Here is a 16580-nt window from a genome sequence, read left to right on the forward strand (position 1 = left end):
CACACACACTCTCACTCTCACTCACACACACACACACACACACACACACACACACACACACACACACACACACTCTCACTGGTGAAAGTGAATAAATAAACAGCAGCGTCAGTGAGACACTGAGCAGAGATTCAGGACCTCATCAACAGCAGAGCTCGTCCATTCAAACGCATGAGCAAACCCACGCCTGCCGTTATTCATTTATGTCATTAAAAACTGCTCGTTAACACTGGAAATATGTACAAACACGACCTTACAAAGAGCACTTTATCAGAAACACATCAGTCTGAATATTTACTCTTTAACGAGCCACTTTTAAGCTACAAGAACCCTAAAAAATGCAGTTTGAGAACATTTAGTAACTCAACTTTTGCATTTTCTTAAGGAACATGTGTGCATGTGCGAAACATTCATTTTCAATAATTCAGTCCCATTTTTATGCACTTTAATGCAACTCATGTTCTGATGACTACATAAAAAGATATGAGCACATCAGAAATGGTTTATGTATAAATGTGCTTGTGTGTCGGACGTGCATTATATCTTCTTTTCTTCATGTATTCTCTTTCTGTTCTTTATTCTCTCCAGCTGTTTTGAAGCTTTATGGATTGTTTTTAAGTCTTAAAAAAGCCTTAAATGTGGAAAATATTACCAGCATCTTCCTTTTGAAGTCTTGTCCTCCCCCTCGCTCTGTATTTAGTTCTGTGCTGCTTAACTTACAGGCAGAGGACAGCCAACATCGCTACCCACAATTCTTTGCTACAACCTGAACTAATAACACTTAGACATTACAGGACCACATCAGTGACGTCATTAAACATGATGATTTTTATCGCAAATACAATGGTCTTAAACCTTTGAGCAGTAGGTGGCAGTGTTATTTTAGCATCACTGAGATACTATTATAGTTACTGTTCATTTTTGAAATTAGATTGTATTTTTATATTTTCAGTTTTTACTTTAATTTTAGTTAAAGTTTTAATAATTTTGTTGTGTATTTATGTAATTTTTCGCAGTAAAATTAATAAATTAAATAATAAAAACCATATTGTTTATAATTCATTTTTATTTCAGTTATATATCAAGTTAAACTACATAAATATCTACTTAAATTATCAAAAAAACTACTTGAAATTCTGAAATGTCTATGCTTTTTTATTTTTATAGTTTTTAAAAATATGTATTATTTATTCATTGTTATTATTTTTCATTAAAACCAAAATTAGAAATGTTGCCTTGGCAATAAGCTGAAATAAAAAAAAAAGTTGATAAAATGTTTTATTTTATTTCAGTTCAGTAGTTTTATAGATTTTACTTATAAATTTGTAGTATTTTTTATTTAATCAAAAACGAGAAATATTGCCTTGGCAACTTTCTGAAACAACATTTAATTTCAAGTAACATTTTTTAAATAATAAAAACTATATCATTTTTTATTAATTCTTATTTCGGGTTTAGTTATTTTAACATCAAGTTATAATAACTGAGAGATGATAAATGTTTCCTTGCTGAGCAACTAGCTGAAATATCATAACATTTTTATTATTATTATTTTTAATATGTCTATATATATTTTTTTTTTAAATAATTGATTTAATTATTAAACACTAAAACAAAAAAATGCTGTCTTGTCAACTAGCTGAAATAAATTTACAATTTTTAAATATTTTATTTTATTTAAGTTAAAATGTATTTAATTTCAAGTAACGACAATGTTTTTTATGGTTTTAGTTATTCGTTCGGTGATTTTAGTTTTAAGTATAATAACTAGGTGGCGCTGCACGCATGATGGGTCAGTCCAAACAGGCTGATCTAGACACTAATGATCGAATAAGAAGAGACACCGAGAGATGTCTGACTCGCATGAACATCCTCTCTCCGCAGGAAGTGGCTCCAGACGGCGGGAGCTCAGGGGTCAGAGGTCAGCGGCTCTTACCATGAGCGAGTGTCTGTTGGAGGGCAGCAGTCCGCCGCTGTATCCGGCGCTCAGGCCGCCCATGGCTCCGTTGTGAGAGTGAGACGGAGGGATCAGTCCGTGCATGTCTGCGTGAGCGCCGGGCATCGCTGTGGACGGACCGACCGCGTGACTGCGCAACACGTGGATGGCATCGTCCAGCCGCTCCAGCCTGTCCTCGATACGACTCTGCTGCAGGACAGAGACACACAATCAGCATGATCAAACCCGTTTCACACTCAGTCTACTGCACTAGGGCTGTCAAAACGGCTGAATAACTCAATTCGAATTTTGTACTAAAATATAATCAATATTCTAATTATATTCGAATTTAAAAGGCATAATTTCTGTTAGGGGGAAAAAAAGCTCTTGGCTTCTCTCTTGAGGCCACAAGAGGGCGCATCAAGCAAAATATTACTAATGCACGTTTCTTCAAAGCAATAAAATAACACGACTATCTTTGAAAAAAGTGCATAATGTTTAAAATAATGTTTATAAACCATATATGTGACCCTGGAGCACAAAAGCAGTGTTAAGTCGCTGGGGGATATTTGTAGCAATAGCCAACAATACATTGTATGGGTCACAATTATACATTTCTCTTTTATGCCAAAAATCATTAGGATATTAAGTAAAGATCATGTTCCATGAAGAAATTTTGTAAATTTCCTACCGTAAATATATCAAAACTTCAGTTTTGATTAGTAATATGCATGGCTAAGAACTTCATTTGGACAAATTTAAAGATGATTTTTTCAATATTTAGATTTTTTTGCACCCTCAGATTCCAGATTTTCAAATAGCTGTATCTCGGCCAAATATTGTCCTATCATAACTTATTTATTCAGCTTTCAGATGATGTATAAATCTCAATTTCGAAAAATTGACACTTGGTTTTGTGCTCCAGGGTTACATATAATTAATTACATTGCTTAAACAATTAGAAACAAAACAGCATCATGTATGTACGTATAGTTTAATACAAAGGACTGAAAACCAATCACAAAGAGTACTTTTTTCATTTAAAAACATGAGATGCAGTGGGATGCAGAAAAACCGCCATAAAGTCTCGAGACATGTTTATTAAAAGTTGAACTTGCATTAATTTTACATGGCTTTCTGAACATGCGGCTCTCTCGTGCGGTTGTGGCTAGAAGGGATACAGCGAAAACCAGAAGCTAACAATAAATTTAATTTTCTACATGTTCACACACAACACTCGGCACTTACTCCTGATTTCTGTCACCATGGCAACACCAGAACTGTCAGTCAAGACATGGAAACAAAGTAACTGGAGTCACTCATTTGAAAAAGTAACTCAGATATTTCCTTCTAAATTAAAAAGTAATGCGTTACACATTACATGATTCTCCATCAATCATTTTTGAGAAAAATCAGTGCGTCTCAAATCTGATCATCAGGATCAGGTTTGTTTCCAGAAGCTTTACTTTCACTGTTCCTCAGCGGAGGAATGATCTTCACAAGCCTCCAGAACATCTCACATCTTCTGAGGAGCCTTTATTTCTTCAGCTCTCAATCACTGCATTATATGTTTGGATCATTTCAATCTCATCTTGTAGGAACAGAGTTTGTGTTTCTGTGTCTGTATCTCTCACCAACGAGTGCAGCGGCGGCTCGTAACTCGGGGACGAGGTTCCCTGACCGTTTCTGGACCAGACGGCTGTACTGGCAGCTAAAGAGACAAAAACATCTTCATCATCATCATCATCATCATAGAGAACAACAACCGTCTCTAGCAACATCCTGAATAACAAAACAAATGAGATTTAACAGCTTCATCTTTTGACAGTCTTATTTAACTTTCACTGATATACTATTACAGTTTTGTTAATATTTTGAATTAGATTTGTTGTTTTCTGTTTTCAATTGAATTTTAGTTGAAGTCTGAACAGTTTTACTGTGTATTTTAAAATTTTTATTAGGTAGTTATTTTTTTAATTTTAACTTTTTTTTAAGTTTTAGTTAACTATAATATAATTTCAGGGTTTTTACTATTCAGCATGTGCAAAATTACCAAATTAGTATTACTGAGACAGGGTTATTATAGTTAACTAAAACTAAAACTAAAACTAAAACCACACACACACACACACACACGCACTCAAACACAGTCTGGTCAGCTATCCTTGTGGGGACTCTCCATAGGCGTAATGGTTTTTATACTGTACAGACCATATATTCTATTGCCCTACACCTAAACCTACCCCTCACAGGAAATTTGTGCATTTTTAGATTTTCAAAAAACTTCATTCTGTGTGATTTATTAGCTTGTTTACCCGTGGGGACCTCAATTTAGGTCTCCACCGTGACATGAGTCCCCATGAGTCTGTGTGTATTCAGGTTTAAGTCCCCACCAGAATAGAAAAACAGGTACACACACACACACACACACACACACACACACACACACACAAACAAACAAACAAATGAAACAAAACATTTTGGTTACTTGAAATAAAATAAAGGTTAACTGAAATAAAATATACATTTTTATTGCAACATTTCTCATTTTAACTTAGTTTAACTTAATGTACTGAAATAACTAAAAATGAAATAAAAATGAACAAAAACTCATATATATACTCGTATCCCCATATATATAAATAAAACCAAAAACTACTAAAAACACACAACAAAATTACTAAAACATGAACATCTCGGTTACGTATGGTAACCCTCCACACACACACACACACACACACACACACACAAACAAACAAACAAATGAAACAAAACATTTTGGTTACTTGAAATAAAATAAAGGTTAACTGAAATAAAATATACATTTTTATTGCAACATTTCTCATTTTAACTTAGTTTAACTTAATGTACTGAAATAACTAAAAATGAAATAAAAATGAACAAAAACTCATATATATACTCGTATCCCCATATATATAAATAAAACCAAAAACTACTAAAAACACACAACAAAATTACTAAAACATGAACATCTCGGTTACGTATGGTAACCCTCGTTCCCTGAAGGAGGGAACGGAGACGTCACGTCGGATCGCCACAGCTCCTGTACCACCGCTGTCACCGGCTCGGCTCCTCAGCGAAAACCTGAATATGCGCTGCATCTGCTGCCTACTTATACTCACGCTGTGATCAGCAGCAGCTGGATGCAATAATCGCATGCCAATGTGCATTGGCTCGTTTAGTTTACACTCGAAGTAGATTGGTCTCTAAGCGAGATCCCAATTTCGTCAGTCATCCGACGTGACGTCTCCGTTCCCTCCTTCAGGGAACGAGGGTTACCATACGTAACCGAGAAATGGGCCCTGCTGTAGTGCCGTGAGCACTAGAGTCAGGTCCCAAGAGGGTATAGAGGGCGGCTGTGGAGGATTTAACCTTCTTGCCCCCTTAAGGAACCTGACGACCAGGTCATGCTTCCCCAGTGACCTCCCTTGTACAGGGTCATGGCTAGCAGCAATTGCAGCGACATTGGAGGGGATTGGTCGTAACCCACCGCCTATCTTGGGTACAATGAAGTCGGAGCTGTAAAACCCCGTCTTCATATCGGCTGGAGGGACCGGCTCTATCGCATCCTTCGCCAGTAGGACTGCGACCTCCGCCCGCAAGACAGGACCATCGGCCGCTAGTGGCGTCAACGGAACTACAGGCGTATCCGCAGTGGGGCAGCGCGGAAAAACGCAGGGACCTGGCCCGGGCGTCTCGTAGCCGGTCTGAGGCGGGGTCTGGTGTGTGTAACACTGACCTGCGTTTGAGCAGAGGGTGCGTGGGTAGTCCGTTGGTTCGTTCCTCCCGATCCGCCCCCTGCTGCTCACTGGCGAGAGAGGGGGGTGAGTGTGATACGTACTAGATCGTCCACAACGCCCCGTCCCCTCTGGGGACCCAAAAAATAGGTGTGTAACACTGACCTGCGTTCGAGCAGAGGGTGCGTGGGTAGTCCGTTGGTTTGTCCTCCTGCTCCGCCCACTGCTGCTCACTGGCGAGAGAGGAGGGTGAGTGTGATACGCACTAGATCGTCCACAACTCCCCGTCCCCTCTGGGGACCCAGAAATAGAGGGATTGCTCTTTGTCGAGAATTTGGGTACCACCGACCGAGAGGTCATTGGTGGAAAAAGATTCTCCGCCCGGCCTTCTTCCGGGGGAGGGAGTGGTGTGCTTACCATCTCCTGAAGAGCACGTCCCTCCACCTCTGGGTCGCCCGTCTCCGGGCTTCTTGCTCTCTCAATTGCCACCAGGTTTGGCAGGGGCCTGGACGGGCGGGGCGAAGTTCTCTGCGAACTTCTGGGTCGTGACCACCCTCAGTGCCTTGGCCTGGTGCACTTGCAATCACGCTGCAACCGACATCTGATCGTTGGGGGGAGCCTCGAAGAAACAGGTGGTACCCCCCTGGAGGGTCTAGCCTGCTTTTTTTGAGAGCTCCGCTGGTTTCGAAGTGCTGGCAGGCTTGGGCATCCCCGGAGGGGAATTCCTCACCGTGACCGTAAGACCAGTCCGCCCACCACCAGAAAAAGGACGCCCCCGGCTGCCACCAGAGGGAACCCCAGATCTAGGCAGTGGCACGGGCACTCCGCCCCTTTGCAGGTAACGGAGTCTGGTCCGCAACTCCGAGATAGTCATACCCCCGCAATGGGAGCATGAACCATCCACGAAAGCCCCCTCAGCGTGCTTCATGCCCAGCTGCCTCTCATGGCAGCGATCGTGACCATCACCCAGCGCCAGGTAACGACCGCATCCAAAAACGCCCGGGTGATACGTTGTCTATAAGACCCACATCGTCTTTACAAAGACGTAACGTCAAGTTTGCCACGCAAAGTCGTCTTTAAAAAACCCGAAATTGCTCTTTTAGGGGAAAAAGCTCTTTTAGCGTGCTGAGGCGCACAGGGGAGATGATCATCTGCAACACAAACAGGGGGTAGTGCAGCCTGATGTGTGCAACCCACTCGACATGGGAAACCACCACCGCTGAAGTGCCGTCTGCCAACACGAAGAGCTCTCCAAGAGCACGCTGAACTCGTTCAGTCTTCTTCTCTCAGTAGAGTAGTCAGGAGCAGAACGATGTGATCGCTCGGCTCCGAAGCGAAAAGCTGAATATGCGCTGCATCTGCTGTCTACTTATTCTAACGCTGTGATCAGCAGCAGCTGGATGCAATAATCGCATGCCAATGTGCATTGGCTCGTTTAGTTTACACTCGAAGTAGATTGGTCCCTCTAAGCGAGATCCCAATTTCGTCGGTCATCCGACGTGACGTCGAGAGTGACCGACTGAAAGGGAACTAAAATTAAAATGGAAACAAAATATGAAAATAAAATTGATTAATGAAAACTACATAAAATTAATAAAATATTAATAAAAACTATAATAGTATTTCAGTCATACTAAAACAACCCTGCATTGAAATACAATTGATATATATATATATATATATATTCTTTTTTAATTTTGTTGTGTTTTTGAAACGCGGTCGATCCAAAGTCCTGTAACTTCTTTTAATATGTCTGTAATAGCATTTAAATTACTTTTATTTTATTTTAACTAATCAAAAATGAGAAATAATTAAAATAATTTTTATGTTTTATTTTATTTCAGTTTGATTTAATTTCACCTGAAGCGTCATGAATATAATGTTTTTTTTGTTTTGTTTTTTAATCCTTGTTTATGCGGTCAAATCTTTCTTCTGGCCTAATGCTAAAACATTCCCCTCATATCCTATAAAGGTGACGACCCTCATGCTAATAACACCTCGTTATTCTTTCATTCTCGAGTTAAGATGCAAACTCGTTTGCGGCGGCCGGTTCACAGCGGTAATTAGAGAGGTTCATCCGTTCTCCCTGACCTTCACCTGTTTGGGTTTGCGGCATCCGCTCATTACGCACGTCGCGTCTAATTATGTTGTGTTTTTTCAAATCGTACTTCTTTACAGAAACACGCATTTCAGATGCTTCCCTGTATTATTAAACCTCATTTCCAAATGCTAATTAGCACATAATTACAGCCACATTCATGTGCAAATAAATTTAGCATGTATCCGCGCCGCCGCCAATGAGAAAATTATTAAATTAGTTACTTAAACTTCCCTCGCATGTTTAAGTTTAAATATTAATTTGCGGTTGCACATTTAATGGTTGGTGGTCTAATAAATTTGGCACTCTGAGAAATAGCAATTAGGCGGTGGTCGTTTCATAGCGATGCGAATAATGACTCGTTAATCAGGCCTTGAGATGAAGTGTGTTTCAGAGTTTGAATCGTATATGAAGAATGAAACATAAAAAGCTTTTTAACTTGAAATCAATGGCTTTAGCAGTGTGCAGTATATATAGATATATTAAGTAATAAATTTTTATATGCATAAAATCATTTATTTTAGTAGGAGATATTGATATTTACTTAAGACTTGACATTTCATTTCCAGTATGATGTATTTATCTGACAAAAGTAATATATTTTAAGTGTAAATTTTGTAAAAAAAAGTTTGTTCATTTTGTTGTGTGTTTTTGATTTTTAACTATATTTTTTATCTGTCTATATAGATTTATTCAATTTTATTTCAGTTTTAATTGGACTTATTTTAGTACAATGTTTCCTTGGGAAGTAGCTGAAATAAAGTTTTTTTTTTTAAGGTTTTAATTTTAGTTAACTGTAATAAACTTGGTGGCACATAAATAACAGTACTCAGTATATATTGCATATTAAAGCAGTAAACAGAGCGTAATCAGGTGACTGGCATCAGTGCAAACAGCTGTGTGTGTTTAAACTCTGTTAAGAATAAACACTCACACACACACACACACACTCACTCACTCACTCACTCACTCACTCACACTCACTCACTCACTCACTCACTCACTCACTCACTCACTCACTCACTCACTCACTCACACTCTCACTCTCACTCTCTCTCACACACACACACACACACACACACACAGTGTGTTACCTGTGAGCGAGGGAGGAGATCCCACAGGAGTGGATGGGTTGGATGAGAAGCTGTTATTGGTGTGATCGGGGGAATAGATCTACAAACACAACAAACACACAGCAATGACAAACCAGAACAAACACACACATCATCATCATCAGTGTGTATGAATCCACATTCATCTGAATGATTTTGCTGGCTAAGATGTTTTTTGAAAGGCAACATGAAGTCACATGTAGCTGTTTACTTTTTTAAATAAATGTCTCTGGTCTTAATGTGAACATTATTCATATAATCTTCAAAATACAGTAAGTTTCTTCTTCTCTGAAACCACCTGGTCCTTTTTATGGAAGCCTGTTTCAGTGACAGAATAATAAAAAAACATAAAAAAATTAATTTTGAGTTTATATCTGACAATTCTGACTTTGTTTTTGCCACAGAATGAAAAGTTTATATAATTCTGAGGTTATATTTTGCAATTATGAGAACAGAAAAGAACTGTTACCCTAGTAAAAAAGTAATACATTTAAAAAACATTTATTTCATACTAAGTATAGTTCAAATCTATTAACATATTTACTGACAGATAACTCGAGACTTACTGATATAAAAATTATAATTAAACTTTACTTGGCATATTACTTGTGCACAATGCACATTTCTTAATATTAAGTCTAAAATGTGCTTTAATGTCACTTTTGATGAGGATTGTATGATCTTTGAATCATATCAGACTTTAAATGCTAAATATTTAAAGTGTACCTGAAGTATACTTGCAATAGTTCCACTTTAGCTCAATAAAATATACTAAGTATATCTTTAATTGTACTTCAGCAGCTTCCGCACAATTAGAAAAAGTGCATTAAGTACAAAATTAATTGTTCCTATTCAGCAGACTTTAAGTTTACCAGTTTAGTACAATTGCAGGGTATTTTATTAAGTACATAAATATAAAAATGCATTTGTAGTATATTTAGCATGAAATAAATGTATTTCAAATACATTTAAGTATATTTATTTTTCACTAGGGTAGATACAGTATAAACTCAGAATTGCCTGAAAAAAAAGTCCCAACTTTTTTATTTTTTATTCAGGGGCGGAAACATAACATAACTTATAACTCAGAAAAAGCATCACTAGAGAAGTCGAATGTGTCGTGAATGCGGTTTCATGTTGCTGTAGATCATGTGTGTATCTGTATATATTGCTGTATATGTCAGGGTCTGCGTTAGAGCTGGTCACTCACTGAAGCCAGAGCCTTTCCTAACGCGTCTCCCGTCTGTGAGCTGCTTCCTGCTGCGCTCGACGCTCGATTCGCTGAAACACAACAGATCAGAGAGACTTCACACTCCTGTTCATTCAAATAAGATGTAGACTTTAAAATAACACTTTCAATGATTTAATATGAGACACACAAGGTTTTAAATAAGCTTAAAATCAAAAATCATATTTCTTAGTTCATTCCCGATTAGATTTCTAGACCTGAAAAAATAATGGACATTATATTAATGGAATTAAATTAATATTAAAATCTCATGGGAATTTATTAGTGCTGTCAAACGATTTATCGCATCCAAAATAAAAGCTTTTGTTTACATAATATATGTGTGTCTACTGTGTATATTTATTATGTATATATAAACACACACATGCACATATGTTATGTTTATATATTAAATATATTTAGATATAATATAAATTATATAAATACATACATTTCAATACATGTAAATATTTTCAAAATAAATACTGTGTGTATTTATATATACATAATAAATATACACAGTACACACACACATATTATGTAAACAAAAACTTTTATTTTGGATGCAATTAATCATTTGACAGCACTATAATGAATACACATTTTCTAGCTATGTCAAGCTCTAAAATATTTTGTTGAGCAAAAATGGCAGAGATATTGTCATTTGTGAGTTATAAATATTTTTTTAAATATTAATTTCATATAAATTAATTATTAAACCCTGAAGTTTAAATTTAATTTAATTTAATTTAAACACTCTGGGTTTTAATAAATAAAAATAAATAAAAAACCTACATGGAGTCAGAAAAGTTGAGAATCACATGCTTGTGACGGTTAATATTTACTTCAACTTCACAAAAACATTTTGAAAACAGAAAATGCAATGCTGATTTCTGAACTGACAGAGGGAGGAATGAATAATGTTGCTCATCAGTCGATCAGAAAGAGTTATGGATCATCTTATCATGGCTAGACCTGTTGATTAATCAATAATGTTGTTGGGCAGCTGAACCTGATCACCTGTAGTTCCCTTAGCTCCTTCTGATTTATTATCCTAATATTCCAGCTTTGCTTTTGTTTGCACGGTGATAGAGTGACTGAAGTGAAGAGAATCAAATCTTCACTTGGCTTAGATTCAGAGGGGACTCACCCATGACGCTCTCTGTCCCGTTGGTGGTGGTGGAGCAGGAGGCCGCACTGTAGTGATTCGTCCCGCCGCTGCGATGGAAACTGGACATGGGAGGAAGACTGGGGTTAATCTCAGCTGACGAGTGCGACGGGTAACTCTGAAAAACACAGAGAGGGAGAGCGTTTGAGTTCATTTCATTTTCATTCAAAGACAGTTCATAGGAGTTATTGTTCATATATATTAGATTTACATGGCTTTATATATATATATATATATGTATATATATGAAGAGCTTATTTGCAAAAACCGATAAACTCCACTTTCAAAAAATGAACTGATTGCCGTGCATTATTCTCCACATTATAGCGCGATCTGAACCCTAAACACGTTTTGTCCACTTTCAAGGCATCGCGAGTTCACATTTTACTGCAGAAGCCGACAAGCGCACTTGCTGTTTTTGAACAGAAGCCGATAAGTCCATTCAGGTGTATTCAGGTCAGGTGACAAGGCTACTTTCACTTTGAAAAGACGTGCTAGCTGAGAGGAGTTTCGTCAAAGCTGACTAAAAGAGATCGAGGATGGATCATTTCGATTAACTTGATGAACCTGTGATATCTTCTTCTGGGCGAAAAAGGAAAATAAAAGCTGAAACTTTTTCATTATACCTTGCAAAAGCAGCACATTACAATGGTGAGGGAAAAGCTCCACGTATTGGGTAAAATCACAACCATACAGTCTAAAATCACAACAACAACGTTTGTCAGGCGTCTACATTGTCAGCCGAGGAGATTACAAAGATTAAAAAAGGGTTTTTATTTAACTCTGAAACATGAAATGTGGAGCTTTTAATATATAAAAAAACATACAATGAACTTTAATTTTGTAAGTTACCTGTATTTGTTTAAGTTATTATCATTATCAACTGCAGTTTGATTGATATTACTTGGTTACTTGGATATTACATGATTTCTGAAAATAAACAAAAATTGAGTTATCTGTTTTTGCAAATAAACTCTTCATATATATATATATATATATATATATATATATATATATATATATATATACACACACATACACACACACACACACACACACAGGCACACACACACACACACAATATCATTGTCTTTGATTTAAAAAAAACGTGCTCACAAGTCTGTCGTGTGGATGTAGGCCGCAGTAGCTGCTGCTCTGAGCGCTGTGTGTGGAGTTTGCCAGCATGCTGTTGTATCCGGGCTGATTCATACTGCCGGACGAGCTCCATGGGTCTGTACTGTGATGACCGTCTGAAATCACACATGAAACACACAGACAAAACATTTAGCATTTTTAGGCCATTTCTAAATAGTTGCTAGAGTGTTTAGGCTGTTGTTCTGCAGTTGCTAGGGCATTCCGAGTGTTTTAGGCTATTGCTATGCAATTTTTAAGGTGTTGTGAGTGTTTTAGGTTTTTGTTCTGCAGTTGCTAGGGTGTTCTGAGTGTTTAGGCTGTTGTTATGTAGTTGCTAGGGTGTTCTTAATGTTTAGGATATTGTTATGTAGTTGCTAGTGTGTTCTGAGTGTTTTAGGCTATTTTCTGCCATTTTTAGGGTGTTCTGAGTGTTTAGGCTGTTCTGCAGTTGCTAGGGTGCTGTGAGTGTTTTTGGCTGTTACTATGCATTTGCTAAGGTGTTGTGAGTGTTTTAGGCTATTGTTCTGCAGTTGTTAGGGTGTTCTGAGTGTTCAGGCTGTTGTTATGCAGTTGTTTGGGTGTTGTGAGTGTTTCAGGCTGTTACTATGCATTTGCTAAGGTGTTGTGAGTGTTTTAGGCTATTGTTCTGCAGTTTCTAGGGTGTTCTGAGTGTTCAGGCTGTTGCTATGCAGTTGTTAGTGTGTTCTGAGTGTTTTAGGCTATTGTTATGTTGTTGCTAGGGTATTCTGAATGTTTAGGCTGTTGCTATGCAGTTGCTAGGGAGTTCCGTGTGTTTTAGGTTGTTGCTATGCAATTGTTAAGGTGTTGTGAGTGTTTTAGGTTTTTGTTCTGCAGTTGCTAGGGTGTTCTGAGTGTTTAGGCTGTTGTTATGTAGTTGCTAGGGTGTTCTTAATGTTTAGGATATTGTTATGTAGTTGCTAGTGTGTTCTGAGTGTTTTAGGCTATTTTCTGCCGTTTTTAGGGTGTTCTGAGTGTTTAGGCTGTTCTGCAGTTGCTAGGGTGCTGTGAGTGTTCAGGCTGTTGTTATGCAGTTGTTAGTGTGTTCTGAGTGTTTTAGGCTATTGTTATGTTGTTGCTAGGGTATTCTGAATGTTTAGGCTGTTGCTATGCAGTTGCTAGGGAGTTCCGAGTGTTTTAGGTTGTTGCTATGCAATTGTTAAGGTGTTGTGAGTGTTTTAGGCTTTTGTTCTGCAGTTGCTAGGGTGTTCTTAATGTTTAGGCTATTGTTATGTAGTTGCTAGTGTGTTCTGAGTGTTTAGGCTGTTGTTATGTAGTTGCTAGGGTGTTCTTAATGTTTAGGCTATTGTTATGTAGTTGCTAGTGTGTTCTGAGTGTTTTAGGCTATTTTCTGCCGTTTTTAGGGTGTTCTGAGTGCTTAGGCTGTTGTTCTGCAGTTGTTTGGGTGTTGTGAGTGTTTCAGGCTGTTACTATGCATTTGCTAAGGTGTTGTGAGTGTTTTAGGCTATTGTTCTGCAGTTGTTAGGGTGTTCTGAGTGTTCAGGCTGTTGTTATGCAGTTGTTTGGGTGTTGTGAGTGTTTCAGGCTGTTACTATGCATTTGCTAAGGTGTTGTGAGTGTTTTAGGCTGTTGCTATGCAATTGTTACGGTGTTCTGCGTGTTTTAGGCAGTTGTTTCATCAGGGTTTACCTGGCATAAAGAAGGAACTGGGAAAGCTGCTTCCCGGTGCTTTAGAGGACGGGTAACCCGGTGAGTCCCGGTTGTAATCGGCAGTGCTGGCGGATGGGGCGTATACCTGAAACACACACACAACACGCCATGATCAGGACGGCTAATGACACAAAACACACTTTCAATGTACATTTCACTTATATAATATTTTATGCCGTGCATTAAGAACCATCAGAGAAGAGACGGAAACAGAGCGAAACTCTTTCCCAGGAAAAAATGTAATGTTCCCAAAGTGTTGCGACACGATAATTTAGTGCAAATGTGAGACGAGCAGCTGTGGCGGATCAGTGATGACATCAGCACACAAACAGCAGAGCATTCCTGTCTGGAAAACTGTGCTGTAATGACAAGCAGGAACGCTGGGAATATGCCGGATGGGAATATGGAGCTGGGATAAACACAGCGGATGTGTGAGGACAGAACAACCCTCAGAGATACACCTCAAAAACAAGAACACAGGCGATGGAAAATCACATCTCAAATGCTTCTCCTGTACCAAAAGCAGAGCAAATGGAAATTAAATTGTTTCTGATAAGATAACGTTTTTTTTCCCTAAGCAATTGTAGGTGAAAAATCTGAAACAAATGTAAATGAAGCTCAACTGAAAACTTACGACATCTCCAGAGCTCAAGGGTGGAGTTTGAGGAGTTTTATGGAGACCAAGAGACTTCAGCACAGATGGAGGACTTTACTTTCCCATGAAGCACCTCACACACACACACACACACACACACACACGCGCGCACGTCTGTGAAAGAGATCAGGCTGTGACTTTAGGGGGGTTCAATAACATGGAGATTTTGTTCTGGCTGGTTCATTTCTGCACCTGTCCAGTGTCCACAGTTAACACACACATTTCTAGGTGTTTACAGTTGCTAGGTTACACTGAGTGTTTTACACAGTTGCTAAGGTATTCTGAGTGATTTAGTCCGTTACTTTGCAGTTGCTAGGGTGTTGTGAGTGTTTAGGCTGTTACTACGCAGTTGCTAGAGAGTTCTGAGTGTTTAAGGCTGTTGCTATGTGGTTGCTAGGGTGTTGTGTGTGGTTTCTAGGTGTTTTCTTCCTGTCTGGTGTGAGTAGAGTCTCGGTGATGATGTGATTCAGGTCTCTCTTTCCATGTGATTTGCTTTCAGGTGTTTTCTGGTTCAGCAGGTAAAAATAGTGCATCTGATCACTCAGAAAAATAGCAGCAGATTCAAGATGTGAGGAATCATTCATGTGTGGAGCTCAAACGCAGCAGGAGTGAGTCTGTATTCTGCAGCAGATCAGGAGCAGATGGAGTGAAACCAGAGCAGTCATGAAAGCCACAATACACACACACACACACACACACACACACACACACACACAGAGTCTCGCCCCTCACACCTCATCAGTGTGACCTGCTCGCTGCACCTGTGCCGAACTGACCAACACACACACACACACACACACATGCAGGAGAACACACACTTTATCTGTTCAACATCATGACCAACACACACACTTAAACGCTACTCCTGAACATACAATGTAAAACAACTGATGTGTGTGTGAAACAAACACTCAACAAACTAGCATTCAGTCTTGTTTTTTTCTGAGAAATAAAGAGAGACAATTGGTTTTAGACTAGTGCTATGCAGTTACTAAGCAGTCGATAGGGTATTATGAGTGTTTTAGGCAGTTGCTAAGTTATTTCTAAGAGTTTTTGAAAGTTTCAGGCTGCTTCTGTTCAGTTACTAAGGTGTTCTGAGTGTTTAGGCTCTTGCTATGGAGTTGATAGGGTGTTTTGAATATTTTAGACTGTTGCTATGCCGTTGCTAAGGTATTCTGTGTTTTAGACTGTTGATATGTAGTTGCTACGGTGTTTTGAATATTTTAGAATGTTGCTATGCAGTTGCTAAGGTGTTCTGAGTGTTTAGGCTTTTGCTATGTAATTGCTGGAGTATTGTGAATGTCTTAGACTGTTTCTACGCAGTTGCCAAGGTATTCTATGTGTTTTAGACTGTTATGTAGTTGCTAGGGTGTTTTGAATATTTTAGAATGTTGCTATGGAGTTGCTAGGGTGCTCTAGTTGTTTTAGAGTGTTATGGGTGTTGAAGGCTGTTGCTATGTACACACACACACACACACACACACACACACACACTTAAACGTTCCTGAACATACAATGCTCATGTTTGTGAACGAAATACTCAACAAATTAACAATGTAACATTCACTCTTTGAGAGAGAGATGCGGAAGGAAGTTCCGCCCTCATTTTGGACTTCATTCCTTCAACCTGCAATTGCTATAATGCTGTACAGATGTAGAACAACATCAAGAGCTCCAACACACACACACACACACACACACACACACACACACTGGGGTCTGGCTTTACCATCAAACACTAATCTATTCCACATGAACCACAACGAGAGCTCTCTCTCTCTCTCTCTCTCTCTCTCTCTCTC

At 38.6% G+C, this 16580-nt stretch overlaps 1 protein-coding gene across 3 annotated transcripts in view; it reads right to left on the reverse strand.

Annotated features, from left to right (window-relative positions):
• Positions 1 to 16580, reverse strand: part of LOC107564475 (transcription factor 4-like) — a 178401-nt gene that overhangs the window by 28399 nt on the left and 133422 nt on the right. For all 3 annotated transcript variants that reach the window (XM_016249568.1, XM_016249569.1, XM_016249570.1), the window contains 7 exons: positions 14103 to 14208; positions 12417 to 12550; positions 11283 to 11418; positions 10115 to 10185; positions 8887 to 8965; positions 3571 to 3647; positions 1937 to 2146 (listed from right to left, as the gene is read on the reverse strand). In XM_016249568.1, the coding sequence (XP_016105054.1) occupies positions 1937 to 2146; positions 3571 to 3647; positions 8887 to 8965; positions 10115 to 10185; positions 11283 to 11418; positions 12417 to 12550; positions 14103 to 14208 (813 nt within the window). The remainder of the gene's footprint in view (positions 1 to 1936; positions 2147 to 3570; positions 3648 to 8886; positions 8966 to 10114; positions 10186 to 11282; positions 11419 to 12416; positions 12551 to 14102; positions 14209 to 16580) is intronic.

The sequence above is a fragment of the Sinocyclocheilus grahami genome, unplaced genomic scaffold (genome assembly GCF_001515645.1).
Source record: "Sinocyclocheilus grahami isolate Dianchi unplaced genomic scaffold, SAMN03320097.WGS_v1.1 scaffold939.1, whole genome shotgun sequence".
NCBI classification, from domain to species: domain Eukaryota; kingdom Metazoa; phylum Chordata; class Actinopteri; order Cypriniformes; family Cyprinidae; genus Sinocyclocheilus; species Sinocyclocheilus grahami.